We start from the raw sequence: 27,988 nt of genomic DNA, 5'->3' as shown, positions 1-27,988 counted from the left end.
TACCTTCATTCTCAACATTCCCACTTCCCCCCTACAAAGAAAAGCTCAGAGAAAACATCAATCAAATGGCTTCTTTAACTCTCCGATTATCTTCATCTTCTTCTTGTTCCAGGAAAATCAATGCTGTTATTCATGTCCCTAAACTTCCTAAAGTCATCCCTTATTTCTCAATTTCAAAAATACCAACGACAAAGCCGGTTGAGGAATTGAATCTAAGAGATGGGTTCAAGAGGATAGTTCCGGTAGAAAAGACCAGTACCGCACCAACCCATGATAAATCACCCAACTCCAACGCCATTGCGGCTACTACCCAACTCTATGCCATCTTAGAGGCCGTAGCTGACAGGGTGGAGATGCACGCAAACATTGGAACACAGCGTGAAAACTGGAATACCCTTCTTCTCAACTCCGTCAACATGATAACCCTCACTGCTGCCACCATGGCCGGTGCTGCAGCCATTGGTGGCGCCGGAATGCCCCTTTTGGCTTTGAAACTGTCGTCCACTCTCTTGTATTCTGCAGCCACTGGGATGTTGCTTGTGATGAACAAAATTCAGCCTTCACAGCTTGCAGAGGAGCAACGCAATGCTACGAGATTGTTCAAGCAGATCCAGACCCAAATCCAAACCACGCTGGCTCTCGGGAGTCCATCTAAAGAAGATGTGAAGAGCGTTATGGAAAAGGTTTTGGCCGTCGACAAAGCATACCCACTTCCCTTGCTAGGAGCCATGCTTGACAAATTCCCTGCAACGTTTGAGCCATCTGTTTGGTGGCCTTCAAATCAGCAACTCCAGAAGAAAAACAAGTCCTCTCAAGGAAAGCAACGAGGTCAGAATATTAATGGGTGGAGTGAGGAAATGGAAGTAGAAATGCGAGAGATCATCGAGGTGGTGAAGAGAAAGGACATTGAGGACTACGAAAGGCTAGGCAACCTGGTGTTGAAGATCAACAGGGTTTTAGCCATTGCAGGTCCATTACTCACTGGCATTGCAGCCGTCGGATCTGCTTTTGTTGGTAACGGCTCATGGGCTGCAGTAGTAGCGGTGGCTGCAGGGGCTTTAGGTAGCGCGGTTAATGCTTTCGAGCATGGTGGCCAAGTTGGGATGGTGTTTGAGATGTACAGAAACTGCGCTGGCTTCTTCCAGCTACTGCAAGAATCAATTGAATCCACACTTGAAGAAAGAGATTTAGAGAAAAGAGAAAATGGAGAATTGTTTGAAATAAATGTTGCTTTGAAACTGGGGAGAAGCTTGTCAAACCTCAGACAGCTTGCCAGGAAGTCAGCTTCTTCACGTATGGATGGAACCGCCATAGATGAATTCGCTAGCAGGCTCTTTTAGTTTAAGATTGCGTGCATATAAAGCTATTCTTTGATTCATTGATTGATATTTGTAACCAATTGTTTATACAAACCTATAACATTGACAAATTCTAATTCTGATCAAATTTTATCTCAGCTACTTCTGCAATATTTAAGCCAAAAGGAGTGTCCAAAAGAATATAGTCTTTTTTTTTTTGTTTCTTGCATATAATAACTTGAATTTCCTACTGCAATTTGTTGAGGGGTCAAAACTCAAAAGGAGTATATATTGATTGGTTGAATACTCGGAATTCAAGACATGTGGAGTAGATTATTTGACGTGCTTGAACATATTGATAGGATCCGAGGGATATATCTATCACAAGAAATCAGAAAGAATAACTAAAGAAAAGAAAATATAATGATCATTTTGAGGGGATCAGGCCTCCTATTCTTGCATTAAGCAAGCGTAATTTTCCTTTTGATGAATTTGCCATACGGCATCTACAGCTTTTATAGGGGGGAAATTAAGTTAAATATGAAAATACAAATTCAAGAGTAATTAAGTAAATGCGTAACTTGCAAGAAAACAATCTTTAGAAGGAAATTAACTTAGCGACCAAGCCAAGAGTAGGGACTAAGCAAAGAGAGGATTCTAGAATCCTCAAGAATCCTATCACATACCCAACCGTCAATTATCTCATGTACCGATATATGTAGTTCTTTCAAAAAATAAAAAATAATAGATTGGTAGGGGGAGATATGATGGAAAGTAAATTATCTTCTTACTAATTGACATCACCTCCCCGTAAACAAGCAACGAGTGTATTAAGGACTCCAATTCAATCCCATTTAGTATTTATCTGTTTTTGGTTGTCTTTACGTGTCTATTTGTCTGAATTCCGGTGTTAAGTCAACTGTATAAATAAAGAGAAAACTTCAAATTGAATTGTCACTAAAAACTGAAGAATAATGTCTTTTCTTTTTTTTTTCTTTCTTTTTTTCCATGAATATTACAAGAGTAAAGTTCTAAGAAGGTGGCGAATCAGCTAAAGATGGAAAATTCAAAAGAAGAAGAAGAAGCAGAAGAGCAAGTTGTAATCTAATATAGGAAAGAACAACACCAAAATCAAGTAGCATGAGCATCGAATGTATATTGTGTGCAAACAATGATCATGTTTTCATGTGTTAATTTTGAGCCGGTCAAAAACACCTCAAGTGGGTCCTCCTGATCGTCTCTCGAGCAGAGCATTTTTCCTTGCTACCGCTTGAACGCTCGTTGAGCAATTGCTCAAGCGGGGCGCATTTTGCCTCGGCTTCTCTCGAGCGCCTTTCGAGTGGGACTCGAGCAAGGCATTATGTTATGCCTACCCCCAATCGACTTGTGCCACTGCTCGATCTCTCGTCGAGTAGCACTCGAGTGATGCATTCTATTTGCACAGTGTACATGCCGCCGCTCAAGTGGTTTTTGTGGGTTTTATTTAGGGCTGGTAAAACGGGTTCAGATGTTGGGTTCGTGTCAACTTAGTTAACTCGCTAACTCGAACACGACACGTTTATTAAATGGGTGGTCCGTTTATAATATGAACCCGTTTAACCTAAACCCTAACCCTAAAACTATATGTTGTGTATATGTTAGATTTGCGGGTCGTGAGTTAAATTGTCAGCCCTAAATTAAGTTAAACTTAAAATTTTATTTGAAAGATTAAAAAATATATAAATTGTATAAACGTGTCAACCAGCAAACCCGGTTAACCCGCAAATCTGTTTATGTCAAATCCAAACATGACACGTTTATTAAAAGGGTCATACATGGGTGACCCATTTAAGACTCGAACTCATTTAATCTAAACCATAACCCTAAAATTATGTGTAGTGTTCGTGTCAGATTCTCGGTTTACAGGTTAAATTGTCAGCCCTAATTATATTGCATCAATAATGTTTTTTTATTTTTTTAAATTAGAACAGAAAAATTATAATGGAGGGTCTTTTTCATTGTATAGCCCACAGACCTAGCAATAGGAGGAAATCTATGGAATTGCTTCAAGATATAGAAATTAAAGTGACCTATGTAATCAATGCATGGGCCAAGAATTGGGAAAGATGTTCAGGTTGTTCCTAAGGTATAAATTTTTATCCAATCACTCTCAAAGATGTTCAAATTTTAATCGAATCACTTTCAAATTTTATCGATTTACTCTCTAAGGTTTAATTGTTATTAAATAAATCATTTTGTTAAATTTTTAACTGTATTGCCATATCATATTCAATTAGAAAGTGATACGTGTCTCATTTAATTAAAAATAAAAAGAAAAGAAAAAATTATAAGAATAAATATAAAACCAAAAAAAAAATACATAAAAAAAAAAAAACAATTATAGATCGAGGTGGTAATGACATGGTAGCTAGCATAGTTAGAAATTGAGGAAACTTCACTAAAGACCCCCAAATTTTCACCCATTTTGAAATACCCCCCTGAACTTCAAAATCTCTTAATTTAGTTCCTTGAACTTTCAATTGCTCTCAATTTGGACCCTTCCGTTAATTTAGCTGTTAAAAATTCAAAAAAAGACCAAAATATTCCTGATTTTTGTTTTTTTTTTGTTTTTTTTTTTAAATAAAAAAACGTTTTAGAAGTTGAAATTTTATACAAAAGTCAGGGGTATAAACGTCACGTGACGTTTAAAATTTGACGGAGGGGTCCAAATTGAAAGTAATTGAAAATTCAGGGGACTAAATTAAGATATTTTGAAATTCATGAGGGGTATTTCAAAACGGGTGAAAGTTTGGAGGTCCTTAGTGAAGTTTTCCTTTAGAAATTTAACCAAATGTAGACATGCAGAATAATTTATTTGATAACAATTGAACTCTTATGGAGTAAATTGCTACAATTCAAACCTTAAAAGACCTTGACTACTGACCAATTTGAGACAAATTAAGGGCAACATGTGCAGAGAATCAGAAATAATGGGACAAACACGCTAGTCCATGGTAAGAACCGGATTTTACACGACAATGTGAGGGAGTCTCCCTTATTTATAAAATTATCAAGCTAGCCAATAAGACAAGTTCTTGGTGCAGTTCCATGGTTAATGGGATTCGGATCTCCTCCCATTACTAGAAAAATGAGTTTCTCATTTTTTTGAAATCTTAGCCATCATTTGCGTCTAATGGTCTAAGATATGCCACGTATCCACCAATATCAAAACCCAAAAACAAACCGAACCACATTTGATTATATCCAATCTAAATTAAAAAATTAATTAATTAATTTTTAGGAAAAATATAAAAAAAGCACTCCAAACTACCAGCCGTTTTTGATTTAGCCCCCTAATGTTCCAAAAGTGATAAAGTAGCCCCTAAACTACCAAATTATTGCATTTTAGCCACTCCGTTAGTCAAAACCGTTAGTTTGGACGGAAACTGCAAAATGACGTCTTTTTATTATGGGTAAGTTACTACAATGCCCTTTTATGAAGAAAAAAAATTTGGAAAAAATATAAAAAAGCCCTCTAAACTACCAGCCATTTTCATTTTAGCCCCTAATGTTCAGAAAGTGATAAAGTAGCCCCCCCAACAAAACGACGACGTTTTGCAGTTTCCGTCCAAACTGACGGTTTTGACTAACGGAGTGGCCAAAATATAATAGTTTGGTAGTTTGAGGGACTACTTTATCACTTTTGAAACATTAAGGGCTTAAATTAAAAACGGCTAGTAGTTTGAAGGACTTTTTTATATTTTTCCCTTAATTTTTTTAAAACAAAATTAAGAAGACAATCCTCCAAGGAGGAGAAGCCACCCCAGAGGGAGGTGGGGGCTGCTCGCCGCCACCCCCGCCCATTTGGGATGGTGCGCGGCCACCATGGATGGGTGGAAGGCCACCCCCATGGCCAAGTATAGGGGAGGCCTCGCGCCACCCCCAACCACCAATGGGGGTGGCTTCTACATATCTTAGACACCTAGATGTAAATAATGCCTAGGATTTCAAAGGTGAACATCACTTTTACAAATTTCTCAATTAATGCTATGTCTTCATAAAAAGGTTTGAAGTGTCGGGAGATTTCATATAAGCGATTTGAAGATGTTGTGGGCTCTGATATTAGTGTTTGGTGGTATTGGGCCTTTCTCAACTCCAAAAGCTAACTTAAAAGGTAAGTCTTTCTCCCACACTTAGAAACTGACCACCAAACCCTTCCACAACCGATGTAGGATAATCTCAACAGTAGCCTTATGTGAGAGTTTGTCTGAATTCAACCTATTCAGTGAGGTGTTTGAGCAAGCAACCCGAGTACCTGCACTATTGTATGGAATTTGGATCCAAAGAACCACAAGTATAAAATCTGAAGATGGAATCTATCTCAAATTGAAATGGGAGCTTAAAAGATTATATCCAAATGTCCTAGTCTACCGTAGCAAGCAGCAAGGCCGGAACTACAGTATGGCAAGCCCCTCTAAGCCATCCAAAACAAATTAATTATAAATAAACCTTTAAAAATTAATTTTTATTCCTTATATATATATATATATATATATATATATATATTTAATTTTATTCCCCAAACTAAAAATCTTAAATCCCCCCTTGCAGGTGTAATACTTGATCTTGATTTAACATGGGCGTACGAGTTTTACTACGTCGCTTGGTCTCCGTTGCAGGTGTAATACTTGATCTTGGTTTAACATGCGCGTACAGTTTTACTGCGTCGCATGAGAGGCCCAAGACAAGCGAGTAAAAGTTTAAAATTGAAAATTATGAATACGGAATGGGTCCGGACACTCACTAGGCCGAGTCAAACCACTCAGCCGGTCAATGTTTTCCTTATCTGACCGCTTCATTTGAGTTGCAGTTGGATGCTACAAATAAGACTCAACCTGCCTCCCTACCTCCATTCTCAACCTTCCCACTTTCCCCCTACACAAGAAAAGCTCAGAGAAAACATCAATCAAATGGCTTCAAGTACTCTCCGATTATCTTCATCATCTTCTTGTTCCAGGCAAATCAATGCTGCTATTCATGTCCCTAAACTTCCTAAAGTGATCGCTTGCTTCTCAGTTCCAAAAATACCAACGAGAAAGCTGGTTCAGGAATTGAATAAAAGGGATGGATTCACGGGCATAGTCCCGGTAGAAAAGATCACTACCACATCAACTGATAACAAAATTGCGACTACCCAACTATATGCCATCTTAGAGGCCGCGGCTGACAGGGTGGAGATGCACGCCAACATGGGAAAACAGCGTGAAAACTGGAATACCCTTCTTCTCAACTCCGTCAACATGATAACCCTCACTGCTGCCACCATGGCCGGTGCTGCAGCCATTGGTGGAGCCGGAATGCCCCTTTTGGCTTTGAAACTGTCGTCCACGCTCTTGTATTCTGCAGCCACTGGGATGTTGCTTGTGATGAATAAAATTTAGCCTTCACAGCTTGCAGAGGAGCAACGCAATGCTACAAGATTGTTCAAGCAGATCCAGACCCAAATCCAAACTATGATGGCTCTCGGGACTCCAATGGAAAAAGATGTGGAGGGCGTGATGGAAAAGGTTTTGGCCGTCGACAAAGCATACCCACTTCCCTTGCTAGGAGCCATGCTTGACAAATTCCCTGCAAAGTTTGAGCCATCTGTTTGGTGGCCTTCAAATCAGCAACTCCAGAAGAAAAACAAGTCCTCTCAAGGAAAGCAACGAGATGAGAAGAAGAATGGGTGGAGTGAGGAAATGGAAGTAGAAATGCGAGAGATCGTCGAGGTGGTGAAGAGAAAGGACATTGAGGACTACGAAAGGCTAGGCAACTTGGTGTTGAAGATCAACAAGATTTTAGCCATTGCAGGTCCATTGCTCACTGCCATTGCAGCCGTCGGATCTGCTTTTGTTGGTAGCGGCTCTTGGGCTGCAATAGTAACGGTGGCTGCCGGGGCTTTAGGTAGCATGGTTAATGCATTCGAGCATGGTGGCCAAATTGGGATGGTGTTTGAGATGTACAGAAACTGCGCTGGCTTCTTTCAGCTACTCTCAGAATCCATTGAAGCCACACTTGATGAAAGAGATACGGAGAAAAGAGAAAACGGGAAGTTGTTTGAAATGAATGTGGCTTTGAAGCTGGGGAGAAGCTTGTCACAGCTCAGAGAATTGGCCAGAAAGTCAGCTTCTTCACGTATGGATGGAACCGCCATAGATGAATTCGCTAGCAAGCTCTTTTAATTTAAGATTTGGTGCATAGCGATTCTTTAATTCTTTGACTATTTATACAACCAATTGTTTGTACAATCTAGCTCTAAGAATGACAAAGACAAATGTTGATTCTGATCAAATTTTATCTTAGCAACTTCTTCGAAAGCCAAAAGGAGTGTCCAAAGGAATATAAATTTTCCTTTTAGTTTCTTGCATATAATATATGAACAGGGATATTGTATATTGATTGGTTGAATACTCGGAATTCAAGACATGTGGTCCGGATTTGATAGCTTAGATTATTTAAATTTACATCGAGTGGTTGGAATTGGGCCAATTGGCCCTGGGATTGGAAGTCAGCTCAATTGAAAACTCAGTTTGTCACTCAATTGTGGTACCTTAGGCTGTTGGATATTCTATTTATATGGTTAGAATATTACTTTCTTATCTAATTAAATTTTCTTTTATTTGTTCATTTAAATTTTTGGAAATTACTTATTTAACATGGTAATATAATAGTATAGGCACTTCTTATTTCTTTGATTAAACATATATTAAAAAACGGATCGTTACTCAAATTACCTCTTCAAGCCTCGTGCCAAAGACTTGTTCCTTTTCGTCATCTTGTCCCAATGACTTGAATAAACTAAAAATTCTAACAAACTTGTATGAGTTCGAATCATGTTTCAAAAGCTTGTAAATCTTAAATGAAGTTTGGATTGGTACACTTTTACCTCACGAAGAATAAGTAAGACAGTTCAATTAAAAAATACTTGAGATACTCTAACCCGGCCATGATACCATTTACCAAAGGTCCATTTCGCCTCGGCCTACTTCCGGCCCCATTGGTCTTTAAGCTGTGTTTGCCAAAGTATCTCAAAAAAAATTCAATTATTCCTCTTAAAATTAACTTTAACATTCTTATTTTTTACATCATATCAGTCACTTTTTATTACTATTCAAATAAAAAAATCATTACAAAACAAAATTTTTTGACTTTTTCATATAAAACATTCTTACTTTTTTTTTTTTTCCTCAAATCAATCAAATCTGCTACAGTTTCAATTCATTTCATTTTTCAAGTCCTTTGCCAAACACACCCTTAGGCGTAAGGAGATTTATTTACCCCTCGAGTAGGGTTGTACTTGTGACCAACAATGGGCGAGGACTAATACTAATGGGTTAACTCCCATCCTAAGAGAGTTACCGACCGGTAACTCGTCTTCATAGCTTTCTATTTATCTTAAGAATCCGTCGTTAACTTAAGTATCAAAGTGTTTTTTTGATGACACTCTTAACAAGTCATCTTTGCTGGTTTCTTGTCTCTTCGCAGTCGATATGTCTCTTTAATTAGTTGAACTACCGGCGGCAAGCGATCAACTGTACAAACTCACGTAAAAGTCCATAATTTATGAAAAAGAGATACATATAGTTATTCACATTTTTTAATAATACACTAAAAATTACTCTTGAATTCAAAATTCAATAATAATATTCATTTAAAATCTAATTGTAATTTTTATTCTCACGTTAAAAAATATGCAGTTAGGAGTTAAAAACACATATTCCCTCCTTGTTGTCTGTTAATCAGTGAACGAAAAGCCACCAAAACATTCCACCTTCTCCTCCGCAGGTCCAATCTCTCTCTCGATCTATAAACACAGTTATATCAGATCTGTACAAAAGAGCTAAGCAAAGTTTCTGATTACGAATTCAATTGATTTGTTGTGACAAATGTGTTAGGGAAATTGATACGAGCAATATTATGTGGGCGATCATAAGGCGAAAAGTTGCCAGCGGAGGCGCCTCTGCTTCGGTGAAACTTCTGCTATACACTAATATGGTTCTTTTTCCAGAGCTTTTTCAGTATCGTCGTCTTCTTCTATATTTGTGCGCTTCTTTTTTCCGTTTAGGTTTTCGAACGGTCGTTGCTGGTGGCTCGGCCTGCAACCGCGCAAGCGACGCGTAGCTACACTGCCACAGTCAAAGAGGTAGCTCTGGAATTCGATTAGTCTCTGTGAATTTCATTTGTTTCTTTTAGCAAAAATGAGATTAGGTGACTACTTAGGATTAGCACTCAGATATTTGATAATGTGATATCAAATGCAAAATGGAATTGCCTGCACTTGACCTCCGTGTGGTTTTGTAATGTTCTTTTCGACCTGAGCTTCTGTTTTGTTGTGCTATCGAACACCTCGATCGGGAAAATGGTAAAATCCTAACCATTGGTTTTGATTGAACGGTTCAGATATTACCACCTCAGAATTTGTTGAATTACCGGTGGTCTTAAAAGCTTAAGCCTATAAGAAATAATGAATTTAACTATTTAATTAATGTTCTACTTCTCCCCTTCACTTGTGTGCTTAAACTCCCCTTCAATAAGTCTAGAATTAGGGTTCGAATTCAGGACTTTTACTATGTTACCATGATAAATCTCCAGTTATCAACTTATCCCAAAAGTTTAAGCTACTAAGAAGTAGTGAAATTAATTAATAAATTAACATTCTAATAGAATTTACTACCTTGAGAAGATCTTTAGTTTTTCTTTAATTCATTGTTAAACAATAAGTTGTGTGCTGAATTTGCAAAGTCTGAGCCATTTAAAAAAGAATAATGGTTAGGATTTTAGGAAGTCCACTGAGAGTTACCCTAGAAAATAAGGGGATGCTAATGCATAACGTGCTAATCCCAAGCTTCAACTGATCTTTGATTTTACATCGCTGGTTGGGAGTATTATTTAGTAAGTTGTTTGCCAACCACGTGAGATCTTAGGTTTATCGGTCAGTGCACTGTCTGATGAAAGCAAGTTTATATACATTCTCATAGATTCCTTAGAGAAATTCTCTTGTCCTCTTTCTCATTGTTTTCTGGAATCGTGTTTAAATTTAATATGATGGTGTGCTTTGCTGTCATTCTGAAGCAGAACTTCTTACCTTGTTGTATTTTTACAAACATTTGTGCAGCCATTGCTTCTTGGAAGAGGCTCAAGAATTGTAGGCAATGCTGTTCGCCGTAGTTGTCTAGGTAATCAGACTTTCAGTGACTGTTTAGGCATGTCATGTTGGGATAAAAGATTATTTTGGATAACTGAGTGCCTCTTTTATTGATCCTTTTGAATTGCAGCTTGTCCGGTTAGTTCAAAGACAGCAAGGTCAGCGACTCTTCCTTACTTGCTGCCCCTGACACGTTTTGAAGGGAAATCTGGGATTTATGTCTTTTTTGTTATTTTCTAAGCCTATGCTGTAAAGGAAAGGATCGGAAAAAGAAGGAAGTCATATGTGCTGTAGTTGGAGCAAGTTTGACTTCTCCTTTTCAATCAACTTTTCTGTATCTTATTTCCCTAACATTTTTCATGGTGTATAGGGAAGTTGTGTCATTTCTTCAAACAGATTCTCCTATCTATATGCAGTATAGGTCATTTTCTTCCAATAATGGTACGATATCTTCATGATCTTCTGGGGCATTTTCCTGAATTTGATGCATGTTGGTGTATATTATTGGATATTCTTTAACACAAATGCTCTATCTGTTTACCAAGGTGATCTGGTTGATGCCGTAGTGCCCTTCATGGGTGAATCCATCACTGATGGGACTCTAGCAAAATTTTTAAAGCGTATGTCGTCCTAGTTGACTGTATTTGAATTCCTTTTTCTTTTCGAAAATTTATCTTTTGTGCCTATTTGTGAATAGATTATGACACATATACTCAAATCTCTTATGTGACTTATTGTTGATAAATTGAGAGCAGAACCTGGTGATCATGTAGAGGTTGATGAGCCTATTGCCCAGATAGAAACTGATAAGGTACTTAGTGAAATGGCACTAATATAAGTTTTCCAGTTCTGAACCATTATCAAATCTTTTGATCAGTTCTAACTATTTTACGTATAATACAAATAGGTTACAATTGATGTGGCTAGTCCTGAGGCTGGTGTTCTCCAAAAGGTAATCAGATGGGATGCAGTATGTAATGATTAGAAGCTAGAATACACTATGAATGTGCCTCTCCTTTCTGGTTACATAGGTATTTTGAATTTGTAATGTTCATCTTTGCATTTTTTCTATAGTTTATTGCCAAAGAAGGTGAAACAGTGGAACCAGGTACCAAGATAGCTGTTATCTCAAAGTCTGGTGGAGATGTATCACATGTTGCTCCATCAGAGAAATTGCCTAGCAAGGCTGCTTCTAAGCCATCTGCAGAAAAGAAAAAGGCAGACAAGGATAAACCTAAGGAAGAAACCTCTCCTCCTAAGCCTAAAGCTGAAACTTCTCCTCCTAAGCCTAAAGCTCCTTCTCCACCACGCCCTAAACCTTCAGTAACTGAACCTCAACTTCCTCCCAAAGAAAGGGAAAGAAGAGTAAGTTTTGGAGATCTTCCCTTATCCATCTATTAGTTTATCTTAAGCGGTTCCTTTAAAAGTTTAGTTTAAGTTTTACTTTCATAGGTCTTTTTCCTTATTCAGTTTTTGTTGTTTGCAACTTATATAATTGTAGGTTCCAATGACAAGACTGAGGAAACGTGTTGCAACTCGTTTGAAAGACTCTCAGAACACTTTCGCTATGCTGACTACTTTCAATGAAGTAGATATGTAAGCTTTTTGTCCCAAACTTTAAATCAGTGTGGCTGATTTTTGCACTTCATCGACCCAAGTACCTGTATTTCTACAGAACCAATCCCTGTGACTAAGATGTCTGATGTCTGTGTGTGTAGTCTAAATGTAACCGTAAATTTGTTATCAACATAATGTGCTGATTTGGAATAAAATTTCTTCCTTTAGTTAGGCTGCTTAATATTTATCAGAGTATTTGAAATAATTATGACACATTGCCTTATATATTCCCCTTCACCAATGTGCTATGCAAATCAGGACTAATCTGATGAAGCTCCGCTCTGATTATAAAGATGCTTTTGTTGAGAAGCATGGGGTGAAGTTAGGACTTATGTCAGGATTTATTAAAGTATGTTTTATCATATGCAGTTATTCAGTACCTTTCCATGTACAGATACAAACACATCTACGTGCATGTTCATAAACATTGATTTCCAGTGTTGTTGCTTGTCCTGTTCCAGGCTGCTGTAAGTGGGCTCCAGAATCAGCCAATTATCAATGCTGTCATTGACGGGGATGACATCATTTATAGAGATTATATTGATATCAGTATTGCTGTTGGCACACCAAAGGTCCGTCTCTATTCCAATCATTTCAAGTATGCAGTGACTTGAGAATGGAGTGTTTGGATGTGTTCTGATAATTGAATTCGGTCCATTGACAGTTGCAGAGCCTGGAACTTATATTAGCGGGGCTAAGGCTTCATACTATAGAATTTCTTTTTTTGACATAAGGCCAACATGAACTATTTCTGGAGTAATGGAATAAAATTTTTAACCAAACTCTTGATGCAAAAACAAATATTTTATTACATATTGGTTGTATCTAAAAAGAATGCTTAGCAATAATTGAGATACATATTTTATTCAAGTTGCATTGGTTTTATCTAAATCGGGTCACTTCCACTGAGTTCTGTTTTCTAGGGCCTTGTTGTTCCGGTTATCCGCAATGCTGAGAAAATGAACTTTGCTGATATCGAGAAGGAGATCAACACCCTTGCAAAGAAGGCAAATGATGGCTCTATATCAATTGATGAGATGGCTGGAGGCTCATTCACAATATCTAACGGGGGCGTCTATGGAAGCCTTCTAAGTACCCCAATCATTAATCCCCCTCAGGTATGATACTGCATATACCCGTACTGCTTACATTTTGTTTTGATGATAAGGGGAATTCTCCTTGTGCATCTGCGTGCACAAACACATTAACATGTTGTAGACAACCTCTTAAAATCAGCTGAGTGGAGGCTTGGCCATCTCACATCCTTATTCTAGGGGACTTGCTACCCGTTGGTCACTTCGGAGTTTTTGGCTCGATTCTGTATCAACAAAGATATCAGATATAGTTCCTGGAAATATTAAACTATAGTCATATTTGGGGTACAAGGATTAATACATGATTCATGCCAGTTCCTTGGTGACTTAACTACTCATGTATGTTAACGTTTATACATGTTCAGAAAATGAGTCATGAGATGGTTCCACTAGTGAACATTTCCATTACTTTATCCTGCAGATGCTTCTCTTGTATTCCTTTTACTAATATCTAATCTCTTCACCTATTGTTGATTTACTTTTCTTTTTTGGCAGTCGGCCATCCTGGGCATGCACTCAATTGTGAACCGTCCGATGGTGGTTGGTGGGGAAGTTGTTTCCAGGCCGATGATGTACATTGCCCTAACATATGACCATCGACTAATTGATGGAAGAGAGGCAGTCTTCTTCTTGCGTCGTATTAAAGATGTGGTGGAGGACCCTCGGAGGTTGCTTCTTGATATATGAGGACACCATTGGTTACCTTTCTAATGTCCTTTTTCCTGTCATGCTGTGGTCAGTTTTGGCGAAGCATTAGGATAAGCCTCTAACATCTTGCAAGAGCGGCCTGTTTGCATATGCAAGACTTTGTTATATTATATTCCTTGGTTGAGTTTAACTTTCTTGTTTGGGGCCTCACTTCTCTCTATCTCTCGGATTTCTCCCCCCCTCACATGCCACCATTGGTTATAACTTCCTTTTATCTTTTAAATTCTCAAAAAAAAAAAAAAAAAATGAAGTCGAGGGTAGTTCGAGCAGTCAATTTGAGACTAAATCTTGGCTTACTTTTCATGGAAGGAGTGGGCGTCCCAAGCACGATAACTGGTTGGGTTCAAAAAACTGTAAATGAAGCGTATCAAGTGGGGGTGTTGATAGTGTCAAAACCCTTGGTGGAACTGTGAGCTGAAATCTGATAAAAGTAAGAACCATAGTGAGTGTTGCTGGGGTTAGTTTTTACTACAAGTCTTTTAAAAATTGACATGACAATTCATGTGACATTATTACATTAGTTAAAGAAACTTATTACGTCAATCACTAGATAATTAAGTTTGATTTTTGTTGATGTGACAGTGTCACGTGAATCATTACTTGATTGTGTCTGATCTCTGATGTGATAATATCATGTGGACTGACACATTAATTTGTAATAGAATTACAGCATCACAAATATGTTCCAAAGAATGTATAATAAAAGGACAAGAGTCACTTGAAATCAATGGCCAATAGCCCGTTGGTGGGTTATGTCAAATTATTATGGATGAGCTTATATCTTTAGTAAACAAGGGATTCATTATGTAAGATTAAAACAATCCATCATTATCTTAAGGGATAAGGATCTTCTCTATTTCAAGTGAAATATGAAAATGAATTATTTTATGATCAAGATTTATTTTGTTGCATTTAATGGTTTATATAACGTCTCAGATGAAATAGAGAGGGTCTAATCCATTTCTATCCCAAGTGCACTCAACACATTCCAAATAAGAGTTTTGGTAACTACGAAATTTCATAAAGCAATGAAAAAAACATATAGTATTACATTTCAACTCGGACTTCTTGCAAATAGAAAGTGGAAATTAAAATCGACCAGCAGTCAAAGTTTAGCAAAAACATGTCACAAGATGAACAAATTAGAAATTTCTGGAGTTAATTAGGTTGGCTTGTAGTATTTTGTTGGTACAAAAGGCATTTTCGTGACAACCCCATCGTAGGTCTTTCCTCGAATCACAATCTTAACTTTGGTGCCGGCCTTGTGTGATCCAGATTTCACATACCCCATTGCTATGTTCTTCTTTAGGCAGGGACTAAATCCCCCACTGGTCACTTCCCCAATGCCCTTTCCTTTATCATCCTGAATTTCACAGTGGCTTCTGGGAGGCGGTCCGGAGGAGAAAAACCCGGCACGTCTCACCGGCGGACCGTCTGCAAGTTGCTTGAGTATCACTTCAGCACCTAGGAAACCACCTTCGGCCCTTCTTCTCTTTCCTATGGCCCATGTGAGTCCTGCCTCAACAGGAGTTACATGTTGTTCCATGTCGTTACCGTATAAACAGAGCCCGGCTTCAAGTCGCAGACTGTCTCTGGCACCCAGACCTGTCAACCTTACCTTCCCTTCAGATTTCTCCAAGATTGCTTTGGCAAGATCCACCCCATGCTCAGAAGGAACTGAGATTTCAAAACCATCTTCTCCGGTGTACCTGAAAATCAGAACTTAATCAGGCTTCACCTCATGTTCTCAGTCAACAGAAAAATGCATACAAGCCCTGTGGCAGTCACTAGCTAAAAATTCCAAAAGGAAACTTAGCATTTACTCTCACCATGCAAAATTGTTATTTTTGTTGAGAGAGAGAGAGAGAAAAAAAAAAAACAGAAGCAGCATACCCTGTCCTAGTTAGAAAGCAGTGTGCTCCATTGATGTCCAATATACGGAAGTCCCCAAAGTACACCTTGCTCAAGTCATCTTTCGTCAGGTGCTGAAGAGTTGGGGCAGCCAGAGGACCCTGCACCAGAGAAATTAAAGGAAAACTCTGTATAAATTATACATGCTACTCAATAGAATGGTAAACCAGCTAAAGAAGCAGTGTCTTTTATTCAGAGAGAGTGCAAGCATAAGCACATTTCCTTCCAGAAATCAAAGCAATATGGTTTCAATGACTTATATAGGCAGATATAATCCAAGTTTCAATTGATCAAACCCATTATCTTTCAGCTATTGTGATATAATAGTTCTCTTGCAAATTTTATTTTTTATTTTCATATAATTAAGGACAAATGAAAAAAGGAAGAGAAAAAGAAGAAGGAACAAAGGAAAAACACACATAGCACAAGGCAAGAACAACGTACAGGGTACACTTCTGGTGAAGAAGCCAGCCCATGTAATAAAGAGAAATACAACATGTACCAAAAGAAAATAAGTCTTTGCAGTCTCCTTGAACGTTATATCTAAATAGAGTCTTTTACTCCCACTATCACATTTGATGTGACTTTTAAAATCATTTATTAAATCAAAATTCAATAATGATTCATTCCAAATTCAATGGTGATTTTAAAAATTACATCAGAGAATGTGAAAGTGAGAGTGTGTATAGCATTACTTTAATACATAAAAGAAACCTCAGTAATTGAAGAAACGGAAAGCATTAAACTTGCAGCAGCTGAGATACGCATTCCAAGGTAAGAAAACAATCAAATCCAAGGCAAAAAAACTAAGACACGGGAAAACATTGAAAAGAAAATCTAGGACTGACCTGGAGAGCTAGAAGAGATCTCTCATCATGGATGTGCCATGAGACATCCCCACCTTTGGCCTTGAATGCCTTCATATGCTCCTCAATGTGAGCCAGATCCTTATCCCTACACCCTGCATTGACGACCAGGTATATGTGATCATCCTTGACCTTGGTGATCACTGAATCATCAATTGCTCCTCCCTTCTCATTTGTAAAGACAGTTAGTGTCCCAGTTCCATGGGCAAGCCCAGCTACATCAGCAATGACAAGCTTTTCAAGGAAAGTTACACAATCCTTCCCCTTGAGGCTCAACCCACACATATGGGAGACATCAAAAAGTCCACCATGCTGCCTACAATTCAGAGTAGAGTCCATGATTGAGTCCTTGTATTGGATGGGCATGCTCCATCCAGCAAATGGAACCATCTTCCCGCCATGTGCGACATGGAAGTCATGAAGAACCGTCTTCTTTAGCTCTGCTTCTGCAGAAAAGTATCGGCGAGCTACAGTCTTCTTATCAGCCTGTGCAAGACGCCGGGTTATTGATTGCCCAAGTTGCCACAAACCCCCTCCTCTCATCTTCTCAACAGAAAATGCCTGACCAATAGAATTAGAGGAAGTTTATTATTAAAGCTTCCCAACAGAAACCAAACAATCACATATATTTCTTATTGTCAGAATAAAGCAAGATATTGCCACTTTAGTTTCAAACATTTGTGCAAAAAATTGATACTATATTAATAAAAAGATTGATGATTCCACATCTCATTTTTTTTTTGATAAGTAAAAAAATAATAATAATAATTTTGTATGGCAAGATACTATTAGCAGACCTTTAATAATTGATGATTCCACATCTCATGAAAAACAATAATCAGAAAATTCCTGCTTGTCACTTAGTGTGAGACACAGAAAATATGTTCTAAAAACTAAGCCACCAATGAGAACCAAAAATAACAAAAAGAAAATAAAAGAAAATGGCCAAAAGTTCCAAAGTGGAAATTAAATCAATGTATCGCCCTCTATACGGCATTTGCACAGACAAGTTAGTAGCATTGTGTTGAAACGTGGCCATAATCACCATAATGATATCATATAGAAATAAGATCAGTTTCTAAAATCACGTATGAAAACTTGTCATATATACACTGCTATTAAAAATAAAAGATCTAATTTCAAACGCTATGAATACACCATTTTTCGAATTAACTTCCACAAAACATTCCAAGGCCATGTACATGAAAACATCAAGAAAATCTTCTCCCAAACCCTTGCTCAATATAATCTCATATAATTGTCATTGGGAAGCTCACTTGGGCTATCTTAATGAAGTGAAAACCACGAAAAAATGCCGCTGATATCATACAATCCAACACAGATAAAGAAACAATGAGATTCCTTTCAAACACTAGAATCTCAAACAGTCTTCTAGATCTCAATAATGTTTCTCCACAACACACAGATCTCCTGATATCTCTTATAAAAAGAATACAACATTGAAGCAGAGATGCTTAATGAACAAACCCATATGACATTGAATTACAAAGAAAGAAAGAAACAAAGATATAGACTTGGAAAGCACTTACCGATATGGGTGTTCTTCTTCGTCCTCTGTTATCCTAAGAACCAGCAAATCTGAGAGCCCAAAAGAGCAGCTCTTGCTCGTAATAAAAGGGCTGCCTTTTATATATACGCCTCTGTTTTATCTTATTTATAATATCGATAAAATAATTAAAACAAAGAAAAATGGGAAAAAAATTAAGCGGGTCGGTGGGTAAAAGAAGTGGGTGGAGGAAAGGGTTTCTCTTCGAAGTGGAGACAGCCAACAAAATCCCATCGTTATTGAGTGGTAGTATCACTACCAGACAACTACACCTCATCTCTCTTTTGTTCAACTTTCTTAGACGTACCATGATACCATGCTTTCTTTTTTTTTTTTTTTTTTTTTGGTAAATGTGAAATCTCTTCGAGACAGAGCTACTTTGTCACTTCATCACTATTGGGATAAACTCGAAATACACAATCTCGTCCACAAGAACCATGTTTTGGTTTAGGGAGAACTCGAACAACCAATCTCATAATAAATACTGTTGTTTTTATATTTATAATCTCTAAAGGACTTAATTTTTATTTCATTTTATTAAGTTGTATGCTGAGATGATCTTGTATGTCAGAATATTGTCCAAGGTTACCGTGGGATGAAACATTGACATTGAAGTTTTCATATAAAAGCTTAGTTTATAGATACGGGGCGGACAAAATTTTTCTTCAAATTGAGTTAGAAACAATTATCTAACTTAGTTTATTAAATTAATATTTATTTTTAAAATATGTAAAAATCACATTTTATAAAGACAAGTATCAATTGAATAGATTGAATTAAATGAAATTCTTCTTACCCAATTAAAAAAAAAAAAAAAAATGCTTTGTTCAATTGAGCAATTGAAGTTGTATATGGTCAAATGGGGAGTGTGTTGTAGCCATGGAGCCGACTGCCGAGGTAGGAGATCAGAGCTGGTGACAGACGACCAACAAGTTTGTTGAGAGATCGCTGTGGAGGGCAGAGAAGGAAACATAGTAGTTGTTTTGGTTTGAGTTGGTGAAATGCTATTGGCAGATTAATATTGGCTATTGTGTGGGAAGTGACTGGAGGGAAGAGGGATTGTAGTTGGTGGCAGATAAATAGATAATAGCCTTTCATTTTTATGGTTTATTTTCTTTTATAATAAATATTTTTCCTTTAAATTAAATTGAATTTTGTTCTTAACTCATTTTATTAGTTTAAAATATGTCTTTAGAGCATATGATTTTTGCTTTAAGGACAGATATTATGTAGTTTGTTAATTCTATTAAAGACTAAATTAGAGAAATAACCTGATTTTTTTTTATAAAAAAGAAAAAAAAGAAATCCTTATTGGTATATGGGTTTTGCCAGGTGCATTATATACGAACCTCATATAACAAATAATAAAAAGTAACACAACTGTTATTATGATAAACATAAACATTATTAAATTCTTGAGTACTTTACTATCAGAAACGAAACTAAAAAGGGCTTGAAATCATAACTTTTGATATATATGATAATCCATCTACAATAAGGGGATGAAGGGTACCATGGTCCCTCGCGCCGGCCCGTCCCTACTTATAGTTTCAAGTATCATATTTCTAAAAGTATAAATGTTTGGATATATTACATTCCTTATGCCAAATACCAAAATCTCTAATGCAACATCAAGAAATTTACCATTTAGGCTAATTACCATCGGAATAATATTATATACTATATTTGTATTAGTTATTGGAATAGTTGTTGTTAAAAAAATATAAAATTAAAGAATAATAAACACTATCACATCAACGCAAAAGAATGTTAGAATGAAAGCGGGACGGGATATAATATATAACATTCTCTTAATACCCACGTGTATTTTATTCTCTTTTCGATCGGGCCGGGCCTGAACCTTGTTTGTAGAGTAGTCTTGGGCCCATCATAGTTAAGCTAGTCTGCATAAGCAAAACAACCCCCACGTCCACTGGATTTCATATCACAGTCGTAGGCAGCCAGGAAAAAACATAAAATAATTTCCCAAAACAAAAAGTTTTGGGCTTATTAAGATTCAAAAGCAAAGAATCTTCGGAGCCATTCAAAAGCGAAGAATCTCTGGAGCCATTCAAAAAATTGGTGGTTTCAGTGAGTGCCACAACCTTCCAAGACTCTATTTTTCAATCCCTATTGCTAATTATTGTTCTTTATACTGCTCTTCGGTTCCTGCAGGTTCTTGGGTCAGTTCTTTTCTTTCCAAATGAGCTCATCCATACCCTGAAAAGGTTAGTCATATACACACCTTTGTTTTCTTCTTCTTTTTTTGGTGTAAGCAAAAAAATAACAGAAAAACGCAACTTTTATTGCAAGATTGACTGCATATGATGTAACCCAGTTGATTAGTTTAAATTTTGTGAATTGGGTCATCATAAAAATAAAGTCTTTGTTCATTTTTCCTCTTTTGGTATTTCAAAAGGATCAAATAGTTGAATTAAGTTTAAGAGACTCCAAAGGAAATTGAATGCCACACTTGGAACAATAAGTTTGGGAGATTTCTTGAAATTTTCTAAAATGGAAATTCTTTGCTTTTCGAAAACTATTTGATATATCTAACCCTTGTATTCATTCTGGTATTTGCTTCGTATTTTTGAAGGTTATATTATCATGGTTCAACCATGCTGATCATGTATGCTCCGGGAGCTATAACATTATATGAGGCATCTCCGTGCAAGATTACCCATGTGAATTCCTTGGTTAATACGACCACTATCTGTCCCAGACAATTAAGAAATCCATGTAATAATGCACTCCATACTTCCTCACATTTTTGGGAAGGCCGTGATCAATTTAAGACCCATCATGTCTTGCACCACGTAGCTTCAAAGAGATGGCTGGTATTTAATCAGTGTTGCAACTGCTGGCTGAATTGATTCATTTTAACGTTTAAGTTTGTGGGGTTTTAGTTAAGTGCTTGATATATTTACTGTCTTATCTATCATAGTGCCGGTTGCATGATTCAATTTCGGCAGATGATGATGATGATGAGTACCGCTCCTCACGCAACATAGCAATCAGTTTGTTGAAGCGATTCAAGAATGCTGTTGACCGGGGAGGAGGTGACAACCTAAAAGTATATTCATTGGTTTTTGGTTGGTATTTTATTTATTCTGTTACTTTATTGTCTTGTTCCAAATAACGCTTTTAGTTAACTGTACCAGGAGTTCATCAGTGCTGGGGTGAATGCGTATGCACTGGGCTGTACTGATGAAGGATTAAGGAAAGAACTTAATGATATGAAGGATTCAGGTGTCGAAATTGAAGCAATGCAGAGTTATGGTGGAACCACCAGTTTGAAATCCAAGATTATCTCGGAAGAGGTAAGTCACTTCTGCCTAGTTGAACTTGAACTATTTGCCAGGGTACGACTGTTGAGCATAATTGATTTCACAAGTTATATTATTGTCCAAGGAATATAGTTGTGAAGTTTGTTAGTGCTCTATTCAATTATATCTGAAGCAAAGGGGTTCATCTTTGTAGACTGTGCACTACAGAAGCATTTAACATTGATAAACTTATTCATGAATTAGTATATTTCTAGACGCAGACTACATTTAACATCTTAGTTGGGCACCTGATTTGCTGAATCGTCTGGGAACTGGAATCTCATTTTTTCTATTTCACAATGTAGGTTGATGAGTGCATTCTGTGGTTGAGTATTATATTCATCACCATCTTGTGTACACCGCAACCAACTATTGTTCGGTGGTCATCTACACCTTCAGTGTCTGATGAAGTGAGGCTTCAGTGGAAAGGCTTTTGTGGTGTTATAGCAAATGCATACTTTTTGAGGGGAATGGCATGGTGAGTTGCTTTCAGCACTTTCCATTTCCCTTTTTTACATGAGTTCTACCGAGTATGCTGGTATTGTTGTATTAGGCAGGGAGCTTCCTAGAATGGATGAAGCACTGACATCTTTGTCAATGAAATTTTAAATTACTATTTTCTCATATACTCATTAATTTGACACAGTTTTTCTCTTGCACTTGAACCACACCTCTAATATTGTTTTGCATCTGCATGTAGATAGTAACTCTGTTCATGTCCCAATTGCCTGAGTCATGTTCAATATGCTATCTTTACTTTGTGCTGTGAACCTGCTTTCAAGAAACTATTGGCTGGTGTTTAAATTTCGAGCAGTAAAATCCTTGGTGGAGGCACACTTTTTTAGTTTTTTTTTTCTTGTGTTTAATGCAGGCTTCCAGTAAAGACCCTTCAACTAGAGCAAATGGCAGTGGCGGGACAAGCAGAGGAGCCATCAGTTGTTGCTAGCCGAATGCGTTTAGTGTTTAGCACACTTGAGGTTAGCTATCTGTAACTGATTTTTCTGATAAATAACCAGAGAAAATCAACAATGGCATAAGGACTACTGTCTTAGATAATTTAGCACGAGAAGAGACATCAAGACATTAGGCTTTGTATGCTACTATTTGATCCATCGAATGTAAAAAAAATTGTTTATCTAATGTTCATTGGTCCATAATGTCAATAGTTGCTTTGCGGAGGATTATGGACCTTTAATAGGGATGTTAATTATTGACATGACTTGGGAACCCGACATGAATTCAACTCGAAATTAGCAGGTTATAGTTGATTTATAAAGTCTTATACTCATACTGCGTCATAACTCGCCCCCAACACAAAATTAGTGAGTCGGGTTAATGTTGACTTATATGGTCTTATATATTCATATCTCGACATGACTTAAATTCGGCGTGTGAACATGAATTGTCACCCCCCTACCTCTACACATTTGTGTTTGCCGGATAACAATAGTAAATTAGGTTCTCCACTCAAATATGATAATAGATCAACTGCACAAGTGAAAGTGAGAGCATTTCTATTTGGTGTCTAAGAAATCATGTTTGTCGTTCTAGGTTATTGTCTTTTATTTTTATTTTTTTATAAGTTAATTGTATTTTATTTGAATGTGCCTTTGATGAATTGATTGGCTTGTACAGGTGGTGAGTCCACAGTGGCCTAGAGTATAGTTGAGGAGTATTGAGAAGTTTCCATTTTCCTAGGATCTCAATTGTCGGGCTTCTCGTTCCATTTGAAATTGTAAATTAGTATAGTAGCATTCTGTCCAAAAAGGAGAAAAAAAAACAATGTAGCATAAGATTCCAAAGTAAAAATTCTCCATGTAAAATTTTTCCTATAAATTTGTATGTACTAATAAAGTGCTTCCAAAAATATTGCACATACTTCTGATTTATTTATGAATATAGCCATGGCTGATGGCTCTCTCTCAATCACTCTCTCTCTCTTTCTGTTTGTGTAAAATAGTAATTAATATTAAAAAACAAAATCACAGAAGAAAAAGAAAATGAAATCTTCTCACTTGTGTTGGTTGTGTATATGATTCATCTGTTTCTCTTAAAATGCATTCAAATAATAAAAAAAGATCAAAATTGGGAAATCATCATAAATCTGAAGATGCAATGAACGCAGTTGTGTCTTTTAGAGTCTTTCGTGCACGCCAATGGACAGCAGTAACTGTTTCTGATGTTCCCATCTGTTAAAGTAGTGAAAATAAAGAAGAAAACTGTGAGCTTATCTTGTGAGATACACGAGTTCCATCAATTGGAATGTCTAAAAAAAATAAAAGAAATGCATCAACCTGAAACTATGTCTTCTCATTAGAGAACAAATAGCACAAAAGCATTAGAGTGAGCTCAAAATTAGAGATGACAATTTTTTACACGACCCACAAATTCAAGATGAAATTAGTGAGTTACGATTGAAGGTTTGACTCGTTTAATTATATAGGTCAGATTAAGATTGATCTATATAATCTTATACCCATGTTTTGATGCAACCCGAACCCAACACGCAAACAAGAATTATCCCCTACTCAAAACTTTTGAGTGCACCAACCAGAATTTTAGCAACAATAAACTCAACAAAAAGATTTTTTTAGAGGATATTCTCGGGCTCTGATTTTGAAAATGAAAATTGCAGAGAAGTTAAGCTAGGTGAGCCAAAATTTGGCGAGTTGTTTTAGTTGTCATGGGTGTCGGCTTCTAGAATAAATAAAAGGAATATCCCACACTTCGAAGAATGTAGGGCGGAGCAAAGTTTACCTTAATCTCCATCGAATAGTAATCTTGCCACATGCTCACGTTCTGGTCGTAAGTTGCAAGTGCAGATTCATATAACTTCCGGGCATTTACAAGGCCATCTTTATCACCAGTAGATGCAAGATTTGATTCCAATTCAATGCAGTTTCTGTATGCAGCAAGACCAGGACGCGGTAAAGCAAGAAATCTGCAATTGAAACAGTATAAAAAGTTCAAAATTTCCAGTTAGGGCAATTGCTAGAAGCAAGATTACTAAAACCATGCAAAATACATGTGGTGCATCATGGAGTATAATTTATCACAGGTGGTAATGCAGATAATTTAAAATTTGAGACAATTCTTAAAAAAAAAAGCTCCGTAGCTCATGATCTAGACATACCGCTTATATATCTCCCTTGCATGCTGAATTCCATCCTTTTGAAGAACAAAATTTATGATAGCAGTAGAAAGGGAAAATCCATTATCACTGCCACCATCTTTAGCTAATGAAAAAAGAGACATCTCTACCAACTTCTCAAAAATATGCTTCTGATTTGCAAAGAACTTGAGGGCCTGCAATATGAGATCATGTCAGATAAAATCATCTAACAGACCTTCCAAAGAAGGATACTAGTATGTATACACACGCACAAAAAACATGAATTAGAGTCATTCGACCCAATTCAAGTTGATTTGGTCCAACAAAAACAATTGATACAAGTATTTTCAACTAGAAGTCAAACCCCCAAGCTGTTCATATTTAAGATACTTACCTGAAAACATCAAACGGATTCTTTGTAATGGAACACTTTAAAAATAATATTTGATTTTTCTTAATTTTTACTAGCTATATTATGCATCAAGCTTCCTGCTAATATCCAAACCAAGCACTATATATTTGTGATTAAGGCATTGTTGTGAGCTCAGCATATAAATAATATGAAATTAAGCACAACCAGCAGTACAGAAGTATACAACCACCAAGGCGAACAGGCTCATGAGTAACAAAGGAATTTGAGGTCTCATGAAACCTATTCTGCATATTACAAAGAGCTTAGATAAAACACTTTCTATTATTAGTTCATGAATATTTACAGTAGTGGACAGTTCATTAAGCCATTGTGTAGGTCAACAGAAATCTTTATTATTAATACCAACATATTTTTAGCCTAAGCTTAGAGCTACGAACATCAAAATGCTGAAGTCAAATGACACAATGATACAAATGCTGTGACAGACAATTATAATAATCTTAATTTCTAAAAACTTGAATAATAAAATCTTCTTACTTATCAAAAAAAAATTTCAACAGGAGAAAAGGGAGAAGTATGGGGTAAGTGATAACATACCATTAGCCACAAGCTTTCAGCTTTTGAAACGGACACTTCCGTCAAAACTTTTCTTAGGAGTTCGAAGATGGATAGCAAATCAGCTTTACTTGGAGAAGGAGAATCATTTGTGACGCTTCTAATTTCTATTGAGACCCGTAAAAGCCATAGCTGTACTGAATCTGATAATTTTCCACTGCAAAGCTTTTCTGCCAGTTTCCTAGCTTCGTCCAATCTTCCCAATTGCAAATAAAATGAAATATGTTGGCAAGCAAGATCCTCTGTAATGCATCCCATTGTCTCAGCCTTCTCATATACCGTCAAGAGATGTGACATATAATCTACAGTATGATTGGATAACACAGAATTTTGGTTCTCCTCTTCTTGGGGAGCAATAACACCCATCAAAAACTTTGTATACAGGTTAAACATCATGGCTGAAGGAACATTTTTTAAAGCTTCCTCATAAACCTATGTATGGAAAAAGCATCCAAGGTGACCATTAGATTTATATATATAGAGGCACAAAACAGAAATACATTCAGAATTTACATATATATCTCAGATGTTTGTCTAGCTATCAACAACACAGGAACAATAATTCATACCACAAATGAAGGTTTCCCTAGTTCACAAGGATTTATACCTGAACTGCTATTTGCGTCTGCGAAAGCACGGTTTCTCCTTCACTCATCTCTTGTGTGCTTCCAGGATCAACAATTTCCAGTCTTGCAAGCCAGTCCCAATATTCTGGTTCTGTTGAAAAGTCTCTCTTCATGTCATTTAGCATTTCCTTACGCATTTCTTCTGACTGTGCTAGGTCCATTGCTTCCAATATCTCAAACAACCTTTTTCTCAGGCTAAAACTAGAAGGGATAGCTTCAACAGCTGTACTATAGACAGTCCGTAGAACACTCAATCCTTGCTGTCGAAACAAATCTAATTTCATCTTCGAATCCTTGTTTTCGACATTCAATCCAACATCATTTTCTTTTTCATCTTGAAGAGACATAAATAACTCCTTGTTTTCATCTCTCCATTGTTTTTCATCAACAAGTCTATCATCACGAACCAAAGTTCCCTCATCCTCTCCGAGTGCAACCTTCCGGGCCTTTAACTTATTAAGGTATGTGAGTTCCATCCGAAGATATTCTACCCACAGGTCTTCTGAAGTAGGGCACACTCTCAAACCGCTCTGCATGAGAGCACGTGCCGCCTCAACATTTAAGTTATGGTCGAATTCCCAAGCTGCAGCATAAATCCAAACTCCCGGGACATTGGGATGAAACCTTATCACCTGGGCCAGGACCTGCAAGAAGTTTAGGAAGAGAACAATATTTCCTTAGAATATGAATTGAGACAAAAGACAAAAAATTCAAATGATAAAATCTCTTCTTCTATTGCTATGATATGAGAAAGCAGAGAGCCACACTTAAACTAAGCCCAATGCAAGCCAATTGGATTGATTATAACTTATAAAAACAATAGGATTATTAGGATAAATAGCTGCAAACAGTTTCACTCTCAATCTCTCGTGCTCCAATCCATTTGAAACGAGCAAAAAAACCATACACTGCTTAGCCTAATTTGCCAAATTGGCTTTGCTTGTTGAGCTTTTCCAACAACTAATAACAACTGCAAAAAAATAAAGCAAAAAAGCCTACCTCTTTGTCCCTTTCCTCCAATTTTCACAGCAACCAAACACCGCAAAATGAAGTAATAGAACAACAAAAAGTCAAAACCTCACTCTACAATCAACTGCAACACTTTTAACTCCTTGACCTTATCATTTTACAATCAAAGGCAACACTTTCCTTCACTTTCACAGCAACCAAAGAAAGGACAAACACAAAAAAATAAAACCTTAAAAACAAAAATCTATATACCTTCTTCATCCTGCCATTCCTTCTCTGCCTACAAAACTCAAGGTACCTGAACCACAAACCGATATCGCCCTTAAACCTCGTAACCGCAAGCCGATAAATCTCCACGATCCTCGACACGCCGGCGAAGTCCGAGAAGGACTGCTTCTTTTTCTTGTTGCCCTTGGCCCCGACTTCACGCGCCACTGCCTTCTTCCTGAGGCGGCGGAGAGCGTCGAGCTGGGTCTCGTAGTCAATGTAGGTCAGGTAGTCCTGCTTGAGCGGGCTCGGCCGCTTGAGCCGATACTCGTACTTACGCCGCTGCTTGACGATCTCGGCGATCTCGAGGCGCGTGAAGAGCCCGCGCTGCTCGAGGTCGTCGAGCTCATCCACCATGCGCTCTAGCCGGTACTGCACCACGTCAGCCATTATGATGTGTTTCCTTCTCGGGTCTGATGAGTCGACTTTCTATGCGAACTCGGGAGAGGTTTAAGAGGAAGCTGACGATGAGA

The 27,988-nt window shown here is 37.3% G+C and overlaps 5 protein-coding genes and 2 pseudogenes across 5 annotated transcripts; 5 read left to right on the top strand and 2 right to left on the bottom strand.

The window, feature by feature from the left end:
* The first annotated feature begins 65 nt into the window (after positions 1-65).
* LOC132173076 (putative F-box protein At4g22030 pseudogene) lies at positions 66-1,340 on the top strand (annotated as a pseudogene).
* Positions 1,341-6,244: 4,904 nt separating this feature from the next.
* LOC132170110 (putative F-box protein At4g22030) lies at positions 6,245-7,501 on the top strand. The gene has a single exon (XM_059581014.2). It carries the CDS (start codon positions 6,791-6,793, stop codon positions 7,499-7,501), a length of 711 nt encoding a protein of 236 aa, XP_059436997.2. The 5' UTR covers positions 6,245-6,790.
* On the top strand, positions 6,248-6,718 carry LOC148589948 (putative F-box protein At4g22030 pseudogene; annotated as a pseudogene).
* A 1,528-nt stretch (positions 7,502-9,029) lies between the features above and the next one.
* On the top strand, positions 9,030-14,033 carry LOC132172141 (dihydrolipoyllysine-residue succinyltransferase component of 2-oxoglutarate dehydrogenase complex 2, mitochondrial). Its single transcript, XM_059583591.2, has 15 exons — positions 9,030-9,104; positions 9,215-9,287; positions 9,385-9,462; positions 10,435-10,495; positions 10,595-10,622; positions 10,835-10,905; positions 11,010-11,084; positions 11,220-11,275; positions 11,372-11,416; positions 11,539-11,829; positions 11,966-12,060; positions 12,340-12,430; positions 12,543-12,653; positions 13,005-13,199; positions 13,671-14,033. Exons 2-15 carry the CDS (start codon positions 9,237-9,239, stop codon positions 13,860-13,862), a joined length of 1,440 nt encoding a protein of 479 aa, XP_059439574.2. The 5' UTR covers positions 9,030-9,104; positions 9,215-9,236; the 3' UTR covers positions 13,863-14,033.
* Positions 14,034-14,912: 879 nt separating this feature from the next.
* On the bottom strand, positions 14,913-18,421 carry LOC132172457 (Glycine cleavage T-protein family). The gene is made up of 4 exons (XM_059583966.2): positions 18,211-18,421; positions 16,643-17,221; positions 15,777-15,895; positions 14,913-15,592 (listed from the first exon to the last, which is right to left on the bottom strand). Exons 2-4 carry the CDS (start codon positions 17,201-17,203, stop codon positions 15,046-15,048), a joined length of 1,227 nt encoding a protein of 408 aa, XP_059439949.1. The 5' UTR covers positions 17,204-17,221; positions 18,211-18,421; the 3' UTR covers positions 14,913-15,045.
* A 1,795-nt stretch (positions 18,422-20,216) lies between these two features.
* On the top strand, positions 20,217-23,461 carry LOC132170928 (orotidine 5'-phosphate decarboxylase). The gene is made up of 8 exons (XM_059582088.2): positions 20,217-20,318; positions 20,403-20,455; positions 20,824-21,064; positions 21,172-21,300; positions 21,389-21,547; positions 21,859-22,031; positions 22,425-22,530; positions 23,189-23,461. The coding sequence occupies exons 3-8, from the start codon at positions 20,846-20,848 to the stop codon at positions 23,216-23,218; spliced, it is 816 nt and encodes a 271-aa protein (XP_059438071.2). The 5' UTR covers positions 20,217-20,318; positions 20,403-20,455; positions 20,824-20,845; the 3' UTR covers positions 23,219-23,461.
* Positions 23,462-23,540: 79 nt separating this feature from the next.
* On the bottom strand, positions 23,541-27,988 carry LOC132170927 (U3 small nucleolar RNA-associated-like protein). The gene is made up of 6 exons (XM_059582087.2): positions 27,501-27,988; positions 26,261-26,923; positions 25,636-26,085; positions 24,687-24,859; positions 24,311-24,494; positions 23,541-23,742 (listed from the first exon to the last, which is right to left on the bottom strand). The coding sequence occupies exons 1-6, from the start codon at positions 27,903-27,905 to the stop codon at positions 23,650-23,652; spliced, it is 1,968 nt and encodes a 655-aa protein (XP_059438070.1). The 5' UTR covers positions 27,906-27,988; the 3' UTR covers positions 23,541-23,649.

The sequence above is a fragment of the Corylus avellana genome, chromosome 1, assembly GCF_965113065.1.
Source record: "Corylus avellana chromosome 1, dhCorAvel1.hap1.2, whole genome shotgun sequence".
In the NCBI taxonomy this organism is placed as follows: domain Eukaryota; kingdom Viridiplantae; phylum Streptophyta; class Magnoliopsida; order Fagales; family Betulaceae; genus Corylus; species Corylus avellana.
This window is presented reverse-complemented; position numbering and strand designations above follow the sequence as displayed.